The sequence below is a fragment of the Heliangelus exortis genome, chromosome 3, assembly GCF_036169615.1.
Source record: "Heliangelus exortis chromosome 3, bHelExo1.hap1, whole genome shotgun sequence".
In the NCBI taxonomy this organism is placed as follows: domain Eukaryota; kingdom Metazoa; phylum Chordata; class Aves; order Apodiformes; family Trochilidae; genus Heliangelus; species Heliangelus exortis.
This window is the reverse complement of record NC_092424.1, coordinates 21341225-21360875: the sequence shown is the minus strand read 5'-3', so window position 1 is coordinate 21360875 and position 19651 is coordinate 21341225. Positions and strand designations below refer to the sequence as shown.

The following is a 19651-nucleotide window of genomic DNA, read 5'->3' as shown; positions in this document are numbered from 1 at the left end:
GCTGCCGTGCTGCCCCGCTGCCGTACGGCGGGGCGGGGCGGGTTCGGTAGGCCCAGAGGCGGTACCTGTGGGCCGCTGCCCTCCGGGGGTGGAGGGGGAGGGTACCGGGCATCGGGCCTCTCGCGGTTGGTTTAAGCCGCGTCTGAGGGCCGCCGGGAGAAGGAAGAGTCCGCGGACGCGGTCTTTGAGCGCGGGTGGGGCCGGCGTTGGGCGGGGGCAGCGCTCGTTGACGGGCGCGGGGTGGGCGGGATATCGGCGGGATATCGGCGGGATATCGGCGGGATATCGGCGGGATATCGGCGGGATATCGGCGGGATATCCCAAATTGTTTTAAAAATCAGCGTCCCGAAAATGCACACCGTTACCTAGAACGTGGTGTTACGCAGTTCTGCCACACAGTAACGGTGCTGGGATTAATGCAACGTGACTTCTGAGCTCTGTTTAGGTGCTGAAGCAGGAATAAGCTGAACCAATCGAACCCCAAGGACCGATCCTCTCTCTGCACACGAGGGCAACGCTGCAAATGGCAATGGTTCCTGCAGTCGCTGCCTGAGCTGCAGCATCTTCCCAAACTGCTCCATGACTGGCAGTGCCCTGCTAAAGGCTTCGTGTTTCCTGGGGAAACTGCAGTCAGGCTGGGGGAGGAGGTGGCCCAGCAGCTCTTCATGTTTAGATTGCTTTAATCTAAAAGATTCACTCAAATGCTTTAAGTGAAATCACACTTAAGTTCTGGATCTTCTAAAAACTTGCTGCTGAGTCTTACTGAACACTGCTGCAGTGAAGTTTAATGGCTTAGTGTGTATAAAGATACACAGTACCCCAGAAACCACCTCCCAGTGTGTCAAGTAAGAGACTAAATTCAAACACAACTCCTTGCTTCACAGTTCTCTGTATTCCTGATACCCTCCTGTATTCCCTGTATCACCCACGCTGATCTTTGGTAAGGAGGGGCTGTGACGGGGGTTCTGATGCAGGCTCCACATGGTACTGACACTTTCCCTCCTGTAAAGGCACACAATAGATTCCAGTTTGTGGCCACGAGAAAAAAAGAATACAAAAATTACTGGAAAACATGGTAATTCCAAATAGGATGGAGGCATGGAATATTCTGTGGGAAAACGCTTTAGCAGGTGGTGAGTGCAGCTTCCAGGCTGTCTGAACCTGAGGGCAGCCATGCTTCAGTTACGCAGGAGCCTCCAGGAGTTACTTCTGTGTGTTGCAACCCCTGTCTGCCTGTTCAGTACAACAGAAAAGATCAGTTTTAAAGATGACTCTTCCCAGGGTGGAGGAAGCTGACTTCATCCCAGTGATCCTACTGCCTGGTTTCACAAGTAGCTGCCCAGCGGACACACGTGAGCAGCAGTCATTGCCCACACACCTTGTGTAACAACACTGACTAAAATTAACTATTTACTATTTCCCACTACCAGTTGTTGATGTGGTGTTGGCAGCTGTGCTCTGCAAGAGGAAAATATTGCCAACCCTACCTCTGCCAGAAGTGAGAAAATAAGAGTTTTATTTTTATGTTGCAGTAAGTGTTGCTTATTGCCTTTGACAGTTTGGCATTGGGAGGCAGCAGGAGGAGTGTTCAAAGTGTCTCTTTGTTCAGGGCTGAACCATAAGAGCTCTGGAGCTTTTTGAGGGCTGAACTTGCACACAACTGCTAAGGTAGTGAGCACCTGTAAGCCTGTGCATGTGTATAGGTGTTAAAAACAAAAACGGGAGACTGCAGAAACTTGGTGGTGATGGTAGTAACAATACAGTCTAAGTGTTGTTTGTACACTCTTAAAAAATACTGGCTCAGTATTCCACATGATGAGATTTGTTCTGCTTTTTCATGTTGGCTTATTAAAAATGCATTAATCTTGTTCTTTTGTGATGCTCTGAATCCCAGCACTTGCTTCTGTGATTATTTATTCACACTTCTATGGGAATAGTTTTTTAGCTGCTTGCAGGATTTAGGCTTGTAGCTTAATATCTACTGTTTGCCACCGTCCTTCATCCCAAATTCAGCTTCACCCTGAAAAGCAATTATACTTCTGGGACTCCCTTTTCCCTCTCCTCCCTACACCTTGTGTGAAAAGGAGCCTGCTTGGGGAAGGCTTAACAGAAGAAACACTCCTGAGGCAGCTGCAGGCACCCCAACGTAGAGGCTGAGCAGCATACCTGGCAGGCTCAGGAAATGCTCAGGCTGGTGGAAAAGCCCCTGTTACAGCAGTGTTTCCCCTGGGAGGGGAGCAGCATGGGTAGAACATCAACCATCCCGGGACATCAGCAGCAGAGCCACCTCTGGTCAGTAGGTCCAAGCTTGTTGCCATGACCTGAGCACCTCTGGTCAGCAGTGAGAGCTGCACACGGGGCTCAGACCCCTTCTGGGCCACAGCCCTTTCCTTGCTTCGGGGGTCCAGTGGGTTGTCTGGTGGGTGGGTGCACACAGAGTCCTGCAAGTGCTCTTCCAGTCCTTCCTGCAGCAGGAGGAAGGCAAGAGAAGGAGGAAGGCAAGAGGAAGAGGAAGGCAGGAGGAAGGCATCAGGAGGAGGAGGAAGGCAGCAGGAGGAGGAGGAAGGCAGCAGGAGGAGGGGCCCTCGCCCCCCGGGGCACTGACTGCTGACTTAGCAGCCTGAATAAGCCATGGGGAAGAGATCCCCTGGAGACTCTCTCCACAGCTTTTAGTACTCTGTTCTAAATGAAACATCTACTATCTAATCATCTAGAGTTAATGTCTCCATCTGCTTACAAATTTTAAACCTAGCTGCTACCTGAATTTGCATTTCTGAAGTGAAATCGTGTAACTTCACACTATGTCCTGGTTCCAGTTGCTAGCATGACAACTTATCACCAGCAGTGTTCTTTTTAAGCTTTCCTATGCAGGAGTGTCTTTGATTATGGCAATAATATTGGAAAGCAAGCCTAGGCAAAAAGCTTCAAGTATTTGTAACCTGTTCCGATGACCTAATTCTGTCATCAGCCACAATTAAACCCAGAAGTCTGCTGCTCCTACCTGTGCATCTTCAGCACATTCATTTCTGACACATTCCAGACATGTGGTTTACAAAGCTGATTCCTTTACTTTATAGAGAACTCTGCTAATCTAAACACAATGGATTCCTCGTTGCTACCTTGCTGCCTTCGTTCTTCTGTCTCATTTCATTTATCAGTGCAGCACTCATACTTTTCTTTATCCCTGCTTTCTGCTTCTACTTTTGCCTTTTCCTTTGTGAGACACTGTTCTTTTCATTTCAGTATATGTTTTAAATGGGAATAAATACACTGATCCCACTCTTTTCTCATCCAAATGCACAAATGGAGAGGTAAACTGGCAGCCATTTTGCCATGTTACTGAAGCAGTATAAGTTACATCACTTACAGGATGTGGCATGTGGCACTTTTTTGGTGTAAGAATGATGTTATTATCTTCTAAGAGGTAACACAATCACCCTCTGAAGCTGGAGGTGGCATGCTGACCTATTGAAAGGACACTGCCACATTTAAGGTGACAGATTTTTAAAATCTATATATTCCTCCTGCTCTAATAGTAATGATCAACAAGAAATTATTCAGGCAAATATTTTTTACTTATGTGTTCCAGTTGCTTGTTATTCTTAAGCATAAGTATCTTACCTAAGAACAGAACTGCTGAGTGCTTTTGTATTAAATATCTGTTCTCAAATACCCATACTTAGCCTAATGCTCTTATTTTACCTATGAAAAACAAGTTTTAAAACTGCTTTGCCAGTTTGTTTTGTTTGGTTTTTTTGCCAGCGTGAGCTGCATTTCAAATGATAGTGTTGAAAATCAAGGTGCAGTTCAGTAAGTATTCATTCAGTAATCAATACTGATTTCAGGGAGGCATTTGACACCTTCTCCCACAGCATCCTTGGAGCTAAACTGAAGAAGTGTGGCCTGGATGATCGGGTAGTGAGGTGGATCGGGAGCTGGTTGAAGGATAGAAGCCAGAGAGTTGTAGTCAATGGGATGGAGTCTACCTGGAAGTCTGTTCCTAGTGGAGACCCTCAGGGGTCAGTACTGGGACCAGTACTATTCAATATATTTATTGAAGACCTGGGTGAGGGACCAGAGTGTTCTATCACCAAGTTTGCTGATGACAAAAAACTGGGAGGAGTGGCTGACACCCCAGAAGGCTGTGCTGCCATTCAGAGGGACCCAGACAGACTGGAGAGTTGGGCAGGGAGAAATTTAAAGTACTACAAGGGCAAGGGTAGAGTCTTACATCTGGGAAAGAACAACCCCAGGTACCAGTATAGGCTGGGGACTGAGTTGTTGGGAGAGCAGCAGAGGGGAAAGGGACCTGGGGGTGCTGGTGGATGGAAGGATGCCCATGAGCCAACAATGTGCCCTTGTGGCCAAGAAGGCCAATGGCATCCTGGGGTGCATTAGAAGGGGGGTGGTCAGTAGGTTGAGAGAGGTTCTCCTCCCCCTCTACTCTGCCCTGGTGAGGCCACATCTGGAATATTGTGTCCAGTTCCTGGCCCCTCAGTTCCAGAAGGACAGGGAACTCCTTGAAAGAGTCCAGCGCAGAACAACCAAGATTATGAAGGGAATGGAACATCTCACTGATGAGGAAAGGCTGAGGGAGCTGGGTCTCTTCAGCTTGGAGAAGAGGAGAATGAGGGGTGACCTCACCAATGTTTATAAATATGTAAAGGGTGAGTGCCAGGAGGAGGGAGTCAAGCTTTTCTCAGGGGTGACAAACAACAGGACAAGGGGCAATGGTTACAAACTGGAGCATAGGTGGTTGCATGTAAATATAAGGAAGAATTTTTTCACTGTGAGGGTAACAGCACTGGCACAGGCTGCCCAGGGAGGTTGTGGAGTCTCCTTCTCTGGAGACATTCAAAGCCCACCTGGACGTGTTCCTGTGTGACTTGCTATAGGTAATCCTGCTCTAGTAGGGAGTTTGGACTAGATGATCTTTCAAGGTCCCTTCCAACCCCTAACTTTCTGTGATTCTATGAATTCTTTTGACAATAAAATGGCTGACATGTTTACTGACACTGTAATTCCATATGCTGTGCTTACCATCATATACTGTTAATGAAAAAAAACCACTACAACATGGTATTTTTTAAGAACTACTAAGCTTACACACTGCAAAATCCCTAAGCCAAACCCACAAACATTTCTGCAGAAGCACATATAACACAGTAGATAGCTTAACAGCCTGTTAGATGTCTGCACTCCAGCTTATATGCTAGAAATAGGAAACTTAATGTGAAAAAACCAGATGAAGATACAGCACCTTCTGTGGACACCCAGAAAAACTGATTCATTCTTCCAGGTGTTTTAAATTAGTTCCCAGATACATCCAAGCTGAGTGTGTTGAATGTGGTTTTAAGAGAGCATATAAGGCCAGGTTTTCCATACCCTCATACCCTGCACTGGGACAGCTTATGAAGTTTGAGAGTAAATTAAAAGTATAGATTTGAATGAGAAGCTAGAGAAAACAGGAAAGAAACCTATATTACTACTTTCTCTGCTTTTGGGTGGGTGCCAGCATTAGGGAAGAATTGGTCAGTTTAAAATTGATCCCGTTTGAAATACCAGAACTATTTTTTCTCCCAAGTAGTTATTGAACTAATCTTCCATTTTATCTTTTTATGTTCTCTCCTGGGATGATACAGAACAATTGTCTTCATCTGAAAACTGCATTTGATTTTAGATGGCTTTTCTGCTCTTAATCCCTTAACAGCATGATCTTCACAGGCTAAAGCAGCTCTACTCAGTTCTAGGTTGAAGCTGCTGTACATGTTTGGAGTCCAGTTGGAGTTACTTGGTTATGATGTCACTGGTGTCTCCACACTGTATATATTTTAACTTTCTCTGAGCAAAAGCTTGAACTTTTGTTCAAGTGTTCATATTATATTCATGTGCTCAGTACATAACATAAAAGAAGCAATTACTTTGAGTAGGAAACATATTCTAATACTGAAGCAAAGAAGAGTTAATATCTACAGGGCAATGAAAGTTGAGTGATAATAATGTGCTGATGTACTAAAGGCCTTGCACCAGCAGATATAATACACTGGCTGCATGGTTTTGATACCATCAAGAGGCATTTCTTTTAAGAAGAAAGAGGAACATGTCTACTTTTTATCATGTTTCTTGTAATTCAATAAATAACACTTCAAAGAAAGGCATTTTTGTTAAAAGAACTATGAATTCCAGTTGAACACTGAGACAGTAACTTTTGAGACAGTAACTTTGTTTTCAGAGGGAAGCAAACCCCAAGTCCCATAATGCTATTCTCTTACATATTCCCAAAATTTTAATTTGAAGGGACAAACACTAGACTCAGCCTGTTTTAGTGCAGTTTGATCTAAGATAATATCAGACTTGAAGAAACTGCAGCTTTATAGAACACAAAGAGCAAATCTTTTTCATGTCACACTTCCCAGGGTGTTTTTTCCTTGAACCTGCATTTTCAGTGCTCCCTGGAATAACAGATAGATAGTAATTAATTTCCTGGGATGTAGAATTCAGAGACTGTCAGGAGAGGCTTCTAAAGAAAGCAGCTTGCTGTACAGTCACATTAAAGCTAACATGACAATGAAGTTGTGGTGGTGGAATGATTATGACTAACTGTAGAAACCAAAACTGAAGTACTATTCCAGGCATGACTGATGACACCTGGCATGTCTGAGAAAAGAAAATACATGGTCTAGAGCACTTTGATAAAAGTGTTGTGAATAAATTCAGACTGCAGCTTTAAGCACCTTACCAAATGACACAAATAACTCTTCACTATTTTTTTGGTACTCAAAGATGCAATGATACAACAATTGAACCCTGGGTGCCTTGTAAATACAGAGTAATCTAGACTGTTGAAAATATCTTTAATCCATAAGTAATAGGATTCTGCCACAACTGCCTTTGAAAAGAGCCTTCCTGACAATTTTTAAATAGTTAAATGGCTGAAAAAAACCCCACCTAAGTGAATGCTTTGGATTTACTTTTAGATTATTCTACAAATTGAAAATTCTATAAACTGTCATAAATAATTTACATAATCCACTGGTCTGTGTATTTTTTGACACCTAAAGTAGGCTGACAGCTGTTAGTCACAAAGTATTTGTGGAAGTAAATCCACCTCCAGCTTACTGGCAGTCACCAAGGATTTTAAAGACTGAATGGACCTGAATGCAAGTCTTTAGCACAGTTCCTATTTAGACTGTGACAGTCTAACCACAGATGGAATGAAGAGGTTCACTGTCATCTCTGGCAGCTGATGCTTTTCATGGTACTTTTCACAATATTTGTTGCCACTCTGTGGGTTTCTGTAACAGTTTACTTGGCATCCACTTTCTATGACCCTTGGGGTAGTAATTTCTCTTACTGGCAGAGAATGCTAGACATCTACCCATACAAGCTAGAGAACAGGCATAAAATAAACAAGTCTTCTAACAGTGATGAACAGTACTTAGAAAAGCACCATTTTCTTTCTGTTAATGCAAATAGTTTGGGTTGTCTGCCTTAGCCTTTCAGTAAGGGATTTTTTAATCAAATATTTGCTCATTGGTCTGTGTTTTTGATTTCTTCTCTATTAAAGATGTTGTACAGTGCTTGGTCAGAGTATACCAGCAAGCTAGAACTGAATACAGCTCCGTGCAAAGGGGTAGAAGAAACCTGACTGGGTTTCAGAGTAGAACAGTGACTGTCCTTGAGTGCTACAGATTGCAGGGAAACCTGAACTGGGGGGAGGAAAAGACAGGTAACTGGGTTGAAGGTTTATTGTTGCCTAAGTTATATACAGTAGAACAAGCTCCCCTGGGAAGTGGTCACAGTACCAAGCCTGCCTGACTTCAGGAAGTATTTGGATGATGCTCTCAGGCACATGGTGTGATCCTGCGGGTGACCTACACAGGGACAGGAGCTGGGCTTGATGGTTCTGATGGATCCCTTCCAACTCAGCATGTTCTATATTCTATGATAGCAAAATTCCATCTAGAAAGAGCAGTAGCTTAATTGAACATTTAAAAATATGTTCTGAACAACTGACTTGGGTTAAACTTGTTTGCCTGATGGGACTAACAAAGTATCAGCCAGGGGCAAGAGCAGCAGAATGAACAATCTGTGTCCTGATTACAGGGTGACTGCAGATATTGAAATATCTGATCTTTTATATACCAGATATTGAAAGTCAAGCTTTGCTACTGCATGCTGCCAAGTCTTTTCATCAACCTTTCCTTTATAAAAAAAACAGTGCTAATGAAGTGATCCTAAGGATATAGTTCAGTTCCACATTTTAAAACCTCTCCTTCTCTCCTTAAGGGGGAACTGCCAGTTTACACATGCAGTGATGCATAGAACATCCTTAAAGAAAATATAACACAGACTTGAAAGAGGCTGTTCCTCTCATGCATCAGCTTTATTTAGCCAGATCAGCTCAGTTTTTTCCTTCATACTATACAGTGCCTGACATGACTTCAGAAAACGCTACTGTGTCTGAATACTAGGAAAGAGAGAAAGGAAGAATAACTTGGAATTGAGGAAAGCAAACACCTCAAAGGGAGAACTAGGAGGTGTCTCTTCTCATAAAAGCTTCTTGGATTAACTTCCTGTCCTGGCTTGGGCCAGAAGTGCTTAATGCAATGTAAAATCATTTACAACTTTTTACCTAATATTATCTCCTTTGATTCATGGTGAACTAACCTGCAAAGTAGTTGATCATTTTTTTAATATGTACTGTTTTCCCCTCTGAGACTAATTAGTGTCCAGCTTGACAGACTTTACACAAGAACCAACACACCCAGTTTGGAAAAGGCTGTGGCTTTTCCCATAGTGAACAAAACCACTTCATGCATGCTGTTTGTCCCATCCACATTTGTTCTACAAGCACTTTATTTAAGTTAAAGATGTAAATATGGGGAAAATTTCAAATTTGTGTTGTGATCATTGTGCTCTTCTGGTCATGAGCCATTACTAAGACTGGGAATGAGGCTACAGGAACTGCAGGAGCCTAGAGAAGTCTCAACATGCCTCAGTGTGCTCTAAGATTGTGGGTTTGACTTACTACAAGTTTGTATACAAGCTGTACATCTGGGATTCAGTTACTTCAAAGAAGGCACAGCAAAAAATGTGTAACAACCTGGCATCTCTAACACGAAACTTTACACAAAGATGAAGTGAATTTGGCAAGTATTTCAGAATTCAGAAGCCACTCAGTATCAAAAAGAGATTAAGAATTTTTATGATTTGTATTTATATAAATACAAATATATATAAAAATAAATTTTACCTTTCTACAAACATGTTATAGATGACCATACTTCTTGACCACAGAGTACAGTCAAACTTCACTGTATATCTGTTTAGTTTATGTATACTAGAGTTATGGTCAAGAATAATTCAAAGATACAAGAGTTTATACAATTAATTTGAAAAAAAATCCCTTTATTTAACAGTGGAGTCTCTCGGTAAATTAGGCTGACAGTAGCAACTAATTTCAGTAATAATGGAGCCAAGTACCTGGTGAGTTCATGACTTGACTTCAGTTTCTTCTACTTGAGGGAGGGTATCCCAAATTGGCTCCCGAATGTGTTCAGGTATTTTCTCAATCTTGGTCTAAAAAGAAAGCAAAGCAGCCATTTATTATACCAAGTAGTTATCAAATAACTCCTTTGCTTGATTTAGTCTGGTATGAGCTATCTATCAGATTAAAAATGCCACCTACTGGCGTTTTCAAGCAGTACAGCCTCTTTACAACTGAATACTTAGGAAAAATGTTGCTTCCAAACCACACACATTTCCTCTGCTGACTTTCTGAAGGCTTCAGCAGTCATTTGTATTTGCATCAGGACTTAGCCTCTTAACAGTGCATGGTGTGAGATGCAAACTTACCTTTTTTACTTCCATAGCAACCCCTTCAGGTAAGTTTCGCTGAACGTATTCCAAGTACACCGCAGCAGTACTGCTTGTTAGGTGTTTTAACTAAAACAGAAGCAACATTTTAAAATTAACTATTATTATTATTAATACGGAAAAATAAAAAAGTTTGTCCTAGCTTCTCTACTTCTTGCTACAGGACCAAACATTGTAGAAGAAGGCAACTTCCATAACACTGAACAGTGGCAGCTGAGCTATACACAACTTTCAAGCAAGTAGTTATTTTACATGGTGCATGCTGCCTGTGCTCATGTGCATCAATTATGGCAGAAGTGGTGGATCTTAACACTGCAGGTATCAGAGGAAGTTATTTACATGTTAAGCAAGAACTAGCAGCTTTTGTATGCTCTCACAGCTTTTTGTAAAACCTGCAGCTCCAGAATTCCATTGAATTATTATTTTCTAGCTTCTCCTGGATGGCAAGAGTAGTACATATGGCCTGTGGGCACCCATTTGTATGGCACTGGTGCTGGGGGACTTAGAACAGTCTCATCTTGATTAGCACTGTGCAAATATACAGTGAGACACCCAGGAGCCACAAAATGCTGGCAGTAAACCTTTCTTCTGAGAAAGTCAACCACAGCTGCATTCTAAACCATACAGAAGTCTGTTTCATCAGCCACAGAGCCAGTGGTTTGTATATGCTTCCTTCCTTACATTTCCCCCATGCAGTTTTAGTTTGCCACATGATGTCACATAGGGCAAAACTATGCATATTCAAAACTATCAGACAAGCTCACAAAGAAGAAAATGCTTAGTGGCTGGAAATGACAATGATTCAGCTGCATGTCCTTCCCTTCCTGAGAAGGCTCCTATCTCACTGATTCTCAGAAACCAAAAGCATGAAACATAAAAAGATAATTCTCATATCTACCTTAATCTTTCTTTCAGCTGTTAAGATCATGGTCAAAATCAGCCTTTTAATCCAAAAATGATATAGGCTGTACATTCAAAATAAATTGTGTTACATTTTATGTGCTTAGGTCAGCTGTTTTCTGCTATTCCCTACACTCTCATCCCCAACCCAAGTAAACAGGAAGTTTGCTATCACTCCTGAACTAACATCAATTAACAGCTTTGAATTGTACACCTAGAATATTCTTCTTTTTTTTCCACTCCTTACCTCCAAATACAGGTAATGTGTTCTCATTTCATACTGAACTCTGTGCTTCTTGTAAATGTGTACAGATTTTAAAAGTGTGAATCGTTCTATTGTCTTTGGAGGATTATGTCTGCATAAAGCACAAAAAGAAAATTTCATTTTATAACATTGCATTTTACACAAACGATGTAATACAAATTAGGTGAAAGATTATTCTGAAATCCCAGTTCTTATTTGATACTTAGAAAGATCTACAAGGAAGTACTAACACTGGCACAGTCTATTATTAACCCACACGGACATAGTTAATACTCAGATATTAACCAGCATTAGTTCAGGAAGCTGGACCACTGACAACTGTACTAAAAGTACTGCCAATATCCTTCGTGTAGTTAAAATGCACTTTCTGCTATGGCAGTGCTAAGTGTAGACCTGCTGCTGCTTTCTCAATTTATTATCTGAGAAAAAAAAACACATCAGATTACACCTGTATTTTTTTTGGAAGAAAGAAAATATTTCTCAGTGCAGAAACTGAATTACAGTAGATGATGTAAGAAACACCTGACACCACATCGCTCAGTTACTTACACTTTTTCAACAGAAATGCCAAGTTCTTTAGCTGCAAGCACTGCAAAATATTCATAGCTGTCCAACACAGCTTTATCATGGCCTTTAACTAAAAGGGACACTCTCTTGTACAGTGTTTCTGGCTCGTCTGAAATAGATACCTGCATTTACAAAGAAAGGACCAAAGTTACCACTCCATGTTCTCCTTAATTAATGCATGCACTGCATATTTTTCTAGCCTGTGCAACCCATTTGTAAAAGAGAAAAAAAAAACATGCACTGCATATTTTAGTTTATCTACAAGAGGCTGACAGTGTTACCTTGACTGACAGTTCTCACTCTTACAAGGGAAGGCAAAAGTGTGAATAGATACCTAACCTCTGAACATTTAAATAAATTTATTAATCAGAAAAAGAAAGGGAATACCAGATAAATCTAAGGAAGACAACACTAGCAAAGGCAAGAATGAAACTCATTGTTAAAGCAACTCTGATGTAGCAATATTTGCATTTTAAATTGCAGTGTGAGAATACTTGAAGTTCTCAGACTTTGCTTGGGTATGGACAGTAACTAGCATTATAGACTGTATATTACGTCCAAAACTCTCTCTTTACTCATTCAGTCAGAAGGCTGCTTTAAATGCAGCAGGCTCCCCCATGCATATTATCCTTTCTATTTATCCAGGTAAAAGTTCAAGACATTCAGTTACAAATTTATGACTTTTAGTTAGAGCTTCAACTTCTGACAGCCTGGGCTCACTGTTCATCTGAAAAGCCTTGATGTGTCCAGAAAGCACTGATTTGCCCACAGGTTTACTCCTGGGCAGCTCAGCACAGTAAATTCAGCATGCACCAGACATGGCAGGAAGGCAGGGTCTGCACTGTGGATCTAATATTGCCATAAGATTTTGGTGTGCTTGCACCTGTTGTGCATATTGAGCGTGTTTCTGATGTCCTAGCAAAATCAGGGCCTTCAGTCTATAAAAGCAAGATATCCACTACACACCTTCTTGGACTTCAACATCATCAGCCCAGGGCTCCCACTTTCCAAGCCAGAGACAAAGGCTTTCAGCTGTCTAAGCTGCAGCAGGTACTGAACTGAACTGTCTGAAACACTTACCAAAGGATTAGTCTTTGGCTCCTCTGTATTAGCCTGGGATCCAGCCAGCCGTACTCCCACCAAGTTGGAGTTTCTGGAAATGGGTAGCAGGGGTAGCATAAAATACATTGTTAAAATTGTTTTGTTTGGTTTTTTAGGGAGAGTGGAGAAGTGCAGAGAAAAAGGGCCCTTATACTTACTGAAAAAAACACTGGTTTTGCAAAATTCTGCTTGCATAACTCATAGGAAAAGCTGATCCCTGTATAAAAGAAACAGGTTATGGGGTTTTATTCCCACAACCCCAGAGTAGTCAGTTAATACAGATGTATTAAGTTTGACTTTTTACATATCAAAACATAACACATTCCTAGGCACTGATCTCCCAAACTGCTAGGTTTTCTTCATCTGAAAAACCAGAAAAACAGGAGCATGGAAATGTATTTTAGTATACAACAGAACCTAAACCATGGAACACGTTCAGGGAACAATATAATAATATGCCCCTGTTATTAACCAGGTACCCAAACAGCAATCACAAAGCATTTTTTTTAGCAGAAAGATGTATTTTATATGGCATGGGATACCATGTCTGTATATGATAATACGTTCCCTTTAGTTGCACTTTCAGAGTACAATATAGGCTTATCACTTACAAGACTAATAAAAGTAGGACTTGCTGTTGTAAAAGCAATTCCAAACAGTTTCCTACAAATGCAGAATTCCAACCTCTGAATTTAACTTTCCCATTTTTTCAGCAAAAAGTTCGTGATTTAAACATTTGTTTTTCTGAAGAGAACATTTTTAAAAAGAAATACTTCTAAGAAGTGAATTAACTATAGTCAAAGGATTACATGATTTTTCTACCTTAAAAAGGGAACGAAACTGTTAGTCAAGATGGAACATCACTGTCTCTCATACTAGAACGATCACTCCCTTCTGAATACTTTGTGGCTTGTTTTTTCCTTCCACTGCTTCTCAATTTAGCAAAGTTAGAAACTACTCGAGGATTAAAAGGAGCCAGAACTCTCATTTGCTTCAGAAAAACTCAAGGCTGCAGCAGAATGCTGAAGCAGAATTAGCTAATTATCCAGTCCCTCGATACCCTCATTTATGGGTATGGTGCTGGAGTGCTGGAGTCATAGACTAAAGAGAGAAGACAGATACTCAGTCCTTAACATCACCTACATCACCATAACATCAGTTATGTAGGTGACCGAACAATCAAAACGTAAGAAAAACAGCCAGAATTGACATTTTTCCAGGAAATATTTAGTTTCTCATGGATATGCACAGCTAACTATATGAAGCTACTGAGTTCCTAATCTTCTCCAGTTAAGTGCATAACACAATAAGCACACGTCAGCACTGAGTATTTGCCACTGTAGGTGATGATCATTCAGAGAGCTTCAAAGTTCGTGTTGGAAGCTACTTGAGCCTTAATGCCCAAAACTAAAGAAACACATCTAATGAAATTATCTTCATCTCTGTACCTTAGTTTTCGATCTCTGTAGTCAGAATACTGCCTTTATTTCATTCAGTGCAGATATAAAGCACATTAACACCATCACCTGACATAACTTCAGGGAGCAGACAGGCCCATCAGCATAAAATACTGTATTCAGTGCAGGACTTAAACTGTGCCTGCACACAACCTGACCCCTGGTGATAAATACAAGACTGTCGACTGGCAATGTAACTAAAGGTTGCATCTGTTTGGAGGGGGAGCGTTGTGTGTATGCTGGCTCTGCTACATATTCTTCTACTTCTAAATCCTTGGCCTTGTAATGCGGATTTCTATTTGCATGCAGAGATATGTACTCTCATAGCATCTTGTGCTGCGCAGTTTTGGACACAAAAATTCATTACTTATGTAATAGAGATTAATAAAACAAAACACGACTAAAACAGTAGAGTCCTATCCCCGACACTACGCTTTCCAGCCTTCCCAACATTTTATGACTGTGCGCATTATTCCCACCACATGCCATCCCTCTTTGTTACTAATTATGCAGGCATACATCCAGCCGAAAGTTTTCCTAAAATACAATTACGAGTGCTCTGCAAATGCTGACAAAATGACACGCATTCAGCAGGCAGTAAACGTTAACAGCTTCTTCCATTCTCTCAGTTAAATACATTTGATGCGTTCTTGCTGAGGGCCATGACAGGAGGCGGGGACGGCATTCCGGCTGCAGTGTCACAAAATTTTCATCAGCTCACGGAACAAAATTCCTTCTCTCCTAACGCAAAACAGCCTTGATTTCACTTGGCTGAGAGCTCTTGAAGCACTCAGGAGGAGACTGATGCCTGGAAGGCGAGCAAGCCCAGAACACAGCACATAAAAAGAGTTTAAACCTTCAGAAAATGAGCAGAAAACCTCCGACATCAGGTGTTGGCAACTTGAGGGAAAGCAATCCTCCTTCAGTAGTCAAAACCCACAAAAAAAAAAAAACCCAACCCGAACCGAAATAAAGAGTGTAAAAGCTCGGTTTTGTTGCTGTTTTTTTTTAAAGAGGAGAAGGGAGATAGGGAACGGGGCTCACACCCTGCCGCCACACACCGTACCTGACAGAGCCGCCGGCACAGCCACCCCGCCGCCATCTTCTCCCCGCCCCCGACACCCTGAGGCCCGGAAGGAGAAGCGCAGCTCCATCCGCCACCTCCATAAGGGGTCAGGACACCCATGAGCGCCCCTGCAGCCATGGCGGAGCAAGCACCCCTCTTCCAAGGCCTCTCCGGGGGGTGGGGAGACGACTTGGGAGCTCGTATGGCGCCCTTCGGCGCCATACGAGCTCCCAAGTCGTCTCCCCACCCCCGTTCCCGCCTCCCCCCACCCTCCGAGGGTTGCGCGGGGACGTCAGATTTCAGCTTCCTCTCCCTCTTAAAAACACCTCAACAGACTTAAAATAATAATGATAAAAATAAAATACATAGCCTGTTAACAAAACCCAGCCAACTATAGTTGTAATACTACAACTAATTAGTAATACTAATTTATGCCACTAAGCCATCCTGGTACACACATCCTGGAATTAAGCTGTGTGCAAGGCAAATGCTAAGAGCAGGCACCTGAAACCAGCATAGATCACAAATGTTAAGGTTTTTATTTTTATTTTGTTGCTTCCTCTTCCACCTAATATTACAGTCTGTTTTTTTTTTTTACACTAAAGAACCTAAAATATTTACAACCATCTTCTAATAAAATAACAGTTAAATATTGAAAATAAGATTTTTCTCATAAAATAGGTTTTCTGTATATACAGGTTTTACCGAAGAGGACTTAAGTTCACTATTGAACAGTTTTCCATCATCAACCATCAGCAAGAAAACAAGTTTTCTGAAATAAAACTATGTACAAATAGGCAGAACAGCATCTGTTTAACATCAGCCAACGCAACACTTAATAATGAAGTCAACGTCTGAGGCCCAAATCATGTACTGCTTAAGAAATGTGCATTTCCTTTTTTACTTTATGAATAATTTCTTTGGTTATCATTGTTTCATTGTTTTATTATCTTCTTGGCTGCACGATAAACCAGCACCCAATTAATCTTACTGAACCAGGTGTATATATGCGTATATGTATTTATATATACTAGGTTTAGCGCAGATACCTGTCTAGTTGCTGCTGAAAAAGTTCCACTGTATTTTCTTGAATATCAGAGCTGCTCTTCATAACGAAACCCACAAGTTTCTACTATTATTTCACTCTGTTCTTCAAGCAGAACTCTCCCTGACTTCAGTTATCATTTTGCTTAAACACTCAGATTTTTTCCCACCATTAACAGGGGAATCCGAAAACTTGTTGCCGTTTTCCAGCGCAGCAGCCTAATCTCAGAAAAGTCCTTAAAACTTCAGAATGATACAGCTTTGGAAGAGAAAGACCAAACTCTGCTGGGTTTTTCTAACACAGGGTCCTAAAAGCCAGTACAAGTTACTTCTCACAAAAGCCTCTACTTTGCGAACCACCAAGACTTGCACAATCTATAAAATTTATTGTCAGAGGATCTTGTTGGCAGCATACAGCTGAATGCCCAGGCTGCTGAGCCCCTGTAGAAGTAGCATGGCCCGGCAGAGACAGAACTGCTGGCGAGTGTGCTGGCTTGGGAAAGAAGGCTGCTGCCTGATCTCCTGAAACTCACATGTACAGGAATTGAGAACATCATCCCTTATGCACCAGCAGGAGTGGAATTCCACCCTGCTGATCCAAACCAACTGAAAAAAAAAGCAACAAAACCAACCACTCTGGAAGAGACCTCAAAAAACACTAAAACGACGTATGCAGGAACTTCACTAACCTGAAACTCAGAAGTGATTTCCATGTTGTTGTTTAGCATCAGAACATTCAAACATTTGACCTTAAGTAGAAAACTAGGTCATTTGGCTTCATGTATTTGGCTTTGACAGAGAAGGCACCTCTCTGCCAATGAGTCCCACTGGCTTTGAACTTGTGTGGTCTGGTTCTCCTATACAAAAGTGCCATGATTTATCCTCATTTTGCATAGATATACAAGGAAGAAAGACAGTAGAAAATAAGATTCATCATCTCTCAGATTCTGCTTACTATGTCAGGAATGTGGCAAAAAAGCCCAACAAAACAAAACCCAACCCATGAAAAAACCCAAATAACCCTGAAATCTGGAAGATCTGAAAACAGTCTTATAAAATATTCTACAAAGTTAGCAATACTCTTCTACTGTGCAAAATTCACAAGAAAGTCAGTGCTGCTACCTGTGAAAGCTCTAAAATCAGCATTCGTATTCTGTAATCAAAGGTCCACTCAACCTAACTCCAGTTCTTAGTTCTTTAATTCTGTAATACACAATTCTTCTGAGATCCTATTTAGAGAACCAAACCTAACGAAGGAGAAACAGTAATTAAACAGCAATGCCAACTCACCTTTGGAGTGTATTTTTCTAAATAAACAATATATGAATTGGATGCAATGAGGAGGACTGAAAATGTCTCAAGAATAACATTTCATGACTACAAGTAATAGCTAACATGTACTGAAGGCATATACTCCATTAATCTCTGTTCCACGGGCAAAAATGTGTCCCTGTATTTGCCTAGTAAGAGAGCCAAATTCCTGCACTGCTTGAGCATATGTTCCTAAAACCTCTGAGATGGCTATTCAACAGTGTCATTTATTGTCACAGCAAAATATATTTCCAGTGCAATCTGATTACCAAGGCAGTGCTCCTGATTCAGTGTTCCCATCAGATGATGGGAACCACAGTACAATCATCTTCTTTCTTCGGTCCTTGAATTAGGTAATTTTAAAATCAGCAGATCAAAACCTTGCTAAAATGGAAGCTCTAAAATGTACAGTGTTAACAGATGCTTTTACAAACAGCCCAACATGTATGCATTAAGGCCAGACAGAACTGAAAGTGCTGTGATAGTACAGATGATACAGTCACTCCTGTAATTATTTCACAGTTAAATCAGGTATTTTTTTGCTTCACTTTCCCTAAAATGACAGCACAAAGACAAAGAATGTAATAAGCTCCTTAAAAGAGATGACATCTAGTCTTCAGAAGATACTGGAAGCAATCCAGTAGAGGAAAAAAAAAAAAAAAAGAAAAAAAGCAAAAAAGCAAAAAAAGCATTCCACTAGAAGTGTGTGAAGATCATTCTTCTAAATGGGGTACAATGAACCTTGGAAGAGCTAAAGACTAAATATCCTGCTGGGAGAGCATCTGGAGGGAAGTGATAGCAGAACCATGAATTTCTGTAGTTAGTGGCCTCAGGAGTTACCAGCAAAATGAGCTCAGATAAAAACAACTTATAAGAATATTTGTACCAATTATTTATTTTTTCCCCAAAACACAAATTAATAATAAAATAAAAAAAAAAAAAAAAAAGGAAAAAAGCAGATTTTTTTTCTAGACCTGGATAAAAGAACTGTAATTTTCAACAGGTAGTTTACAATCAGTGGGGAATAAACTGGCAGTCCAGGTTTCCTGATTGATCCACTCAGGGTGTGCTCAGTAGCTGTCTTTATCAAACAACTTTATTTACAACTCAGCATCATCCTGCAGTAGATCTGCATCTTCATCATTCAATAGAAGGTCAGCATCCATGACTTCATTCTCTTCCATGACATCACCCAACTCCTGAACAACATCACCATCAATGTCACTGACATTTTCAACATGTTTAACCAAACCCATGTGATCCAGAGGGATCAAACTGTGCCCAACTGGCCCAGTAGTTCTTGCAATAGTGGCTGCCATTTCTGCTGCCACAGCAGCTTTCTGAGCCTTTTGCCTTTGCTGTTCTTCTTGTTGTCTGTGAGTCTTCATATGAGCATTGCGGCTTTTGATTTTGAAAAATACCCTAAAGTTTAAAGAAAAAAAAAAAATCAGATTAAAATGCATTGCTTGTGATGAAGCGAGCCAAGAGAGACTCAACAACCTATCAGTACATTTGCTTCCTTGTCCTGAAATAGAAGTCAGTGAAGTCTGCAATGCCACGGTGAGAATTTCAGACAGACTACCAGATTTATACATTTTGACAGTATCAAAATGGTTTGCTCAAGACTCTGCCAGAGGCATTTTGTAGCTCCCACACTTGCTTCAGTATCTCGGCACATCCTAGTTCTCCCCGTGCTTAATTTCACTACAATCTCACTCAATAGGGAAAAAGGAAGGAATCCCACCTTAGGATGGACAGCCTCAAACATAGAAAATACAGAATTAGTTGTGCACTGTCACATCCGAGTCTGTGATGAAGCCCGAAGCTCCACTGTCAGATGTGATTTTATGATTCTCTGTAGAAATTCAAGCACGTAAAAGGATTCAGGAAAACTGAAGTAAATACTGCAGGGGAAGCATCTAAAATGTCATGCAAACCATCCTCTGAAGGTTTTAGTGAGAGGACATGTCAGGTAAGGGGAAACTGTTGTTTTGAGACCATCAGAGCAAAACAGTTTGTCACAACACTATTAATCTGCAACGTGAACAGGCAAACGCGATG

At 41.2% G+C, this 19651-nt stretch overlaps 2 protein-coding genes across 6 annotated transcripts in view; both read right to left on the bottom strand.

The window, feature by feature from the left end:
- Window positions 1-873: 873 nt before the first annotated feature.
- On the bottom strand, window positions 874-15373 carry MRPS10 (mitochondrial ribosomal protein S10). Of its 2 annotated transcripts, none has more exons than XM_071739546.1 (8): window positions 15236-15373; window positions 12871-12929; window positions 12692-12764; window positions 11594-11733; window positions 11027-11135; window positions 9859-9948; window positions 9487-9582; window positions 874-1002 (listed from the first exon to the last, which is right to left on the bottom strand). In XM_071739546.1, the coding sequence occupies exons 1-7, from the start codon at window positions 15371-15373 to the stop codon at window positions 9496-9498; spliced, it is 696 nt and encodes a 231-aa protein (XP_071595647.1). In that variant the 3' UTR covers window positions 874-1002; window positions 9487-9495. The 2 variants fall into 2 exon arrangements, with proteins under 2 accessions (XP_071595647.1, XP_071595646.1); XM_071739545.1 differs by lacking the exon at window positions 874-1002 and adding an exon at window positions 6207-6452.
- A 3085-nt stretch (window positions 15374-18458) lies between these two features.
- The window catches only part of TRERF1 (transcriptional regulating factor 1), a 97488-nt gene continuing 96295 nt past the window's right edge, over window positions 18459-19651 (bottom strand). For all 4 annotated transcript variants that reach the window (XM_071739541.1, XM_071739543.1, XM_071739542.1 and 1 more), the window contains one exon: window positions 18459-19012. In XM_071739541.1, coding sequence (XP_071595642.1) covers window positions 18691-19012 — 322 coding nt within the window. In that variant the 3' untranslated portion in view covers window positions 18459-18690. The remainder of the gene's footprint in view (window positions 19013-19651) is intronic.

Bases quoted from the DNA above. Each gene is read 5' to 3' on its own strand.
- MRPS10 (XM_071739546.1), bottom strand. From the start codon at position 15,373: ATGGCTGCAGGGGCGCTCATGGGTGTCCTGACCCCTTATGGAGGTGGC. The intron at 12,930-15,235 runs GTACGGTGTGTG...TCTTTTATACAG, and splicing joins TGTGCCGGCGGCTCTGTCAG to GGATCAGCTTTTCCTATGAG. The intron at 9,949-11,026 runs GTAAGGAGTGGA...CTTCTGTTTTAG, and splicing joins CACATTACCTGTATTTGGAG to TTAAAACACCTAACAAGCAG.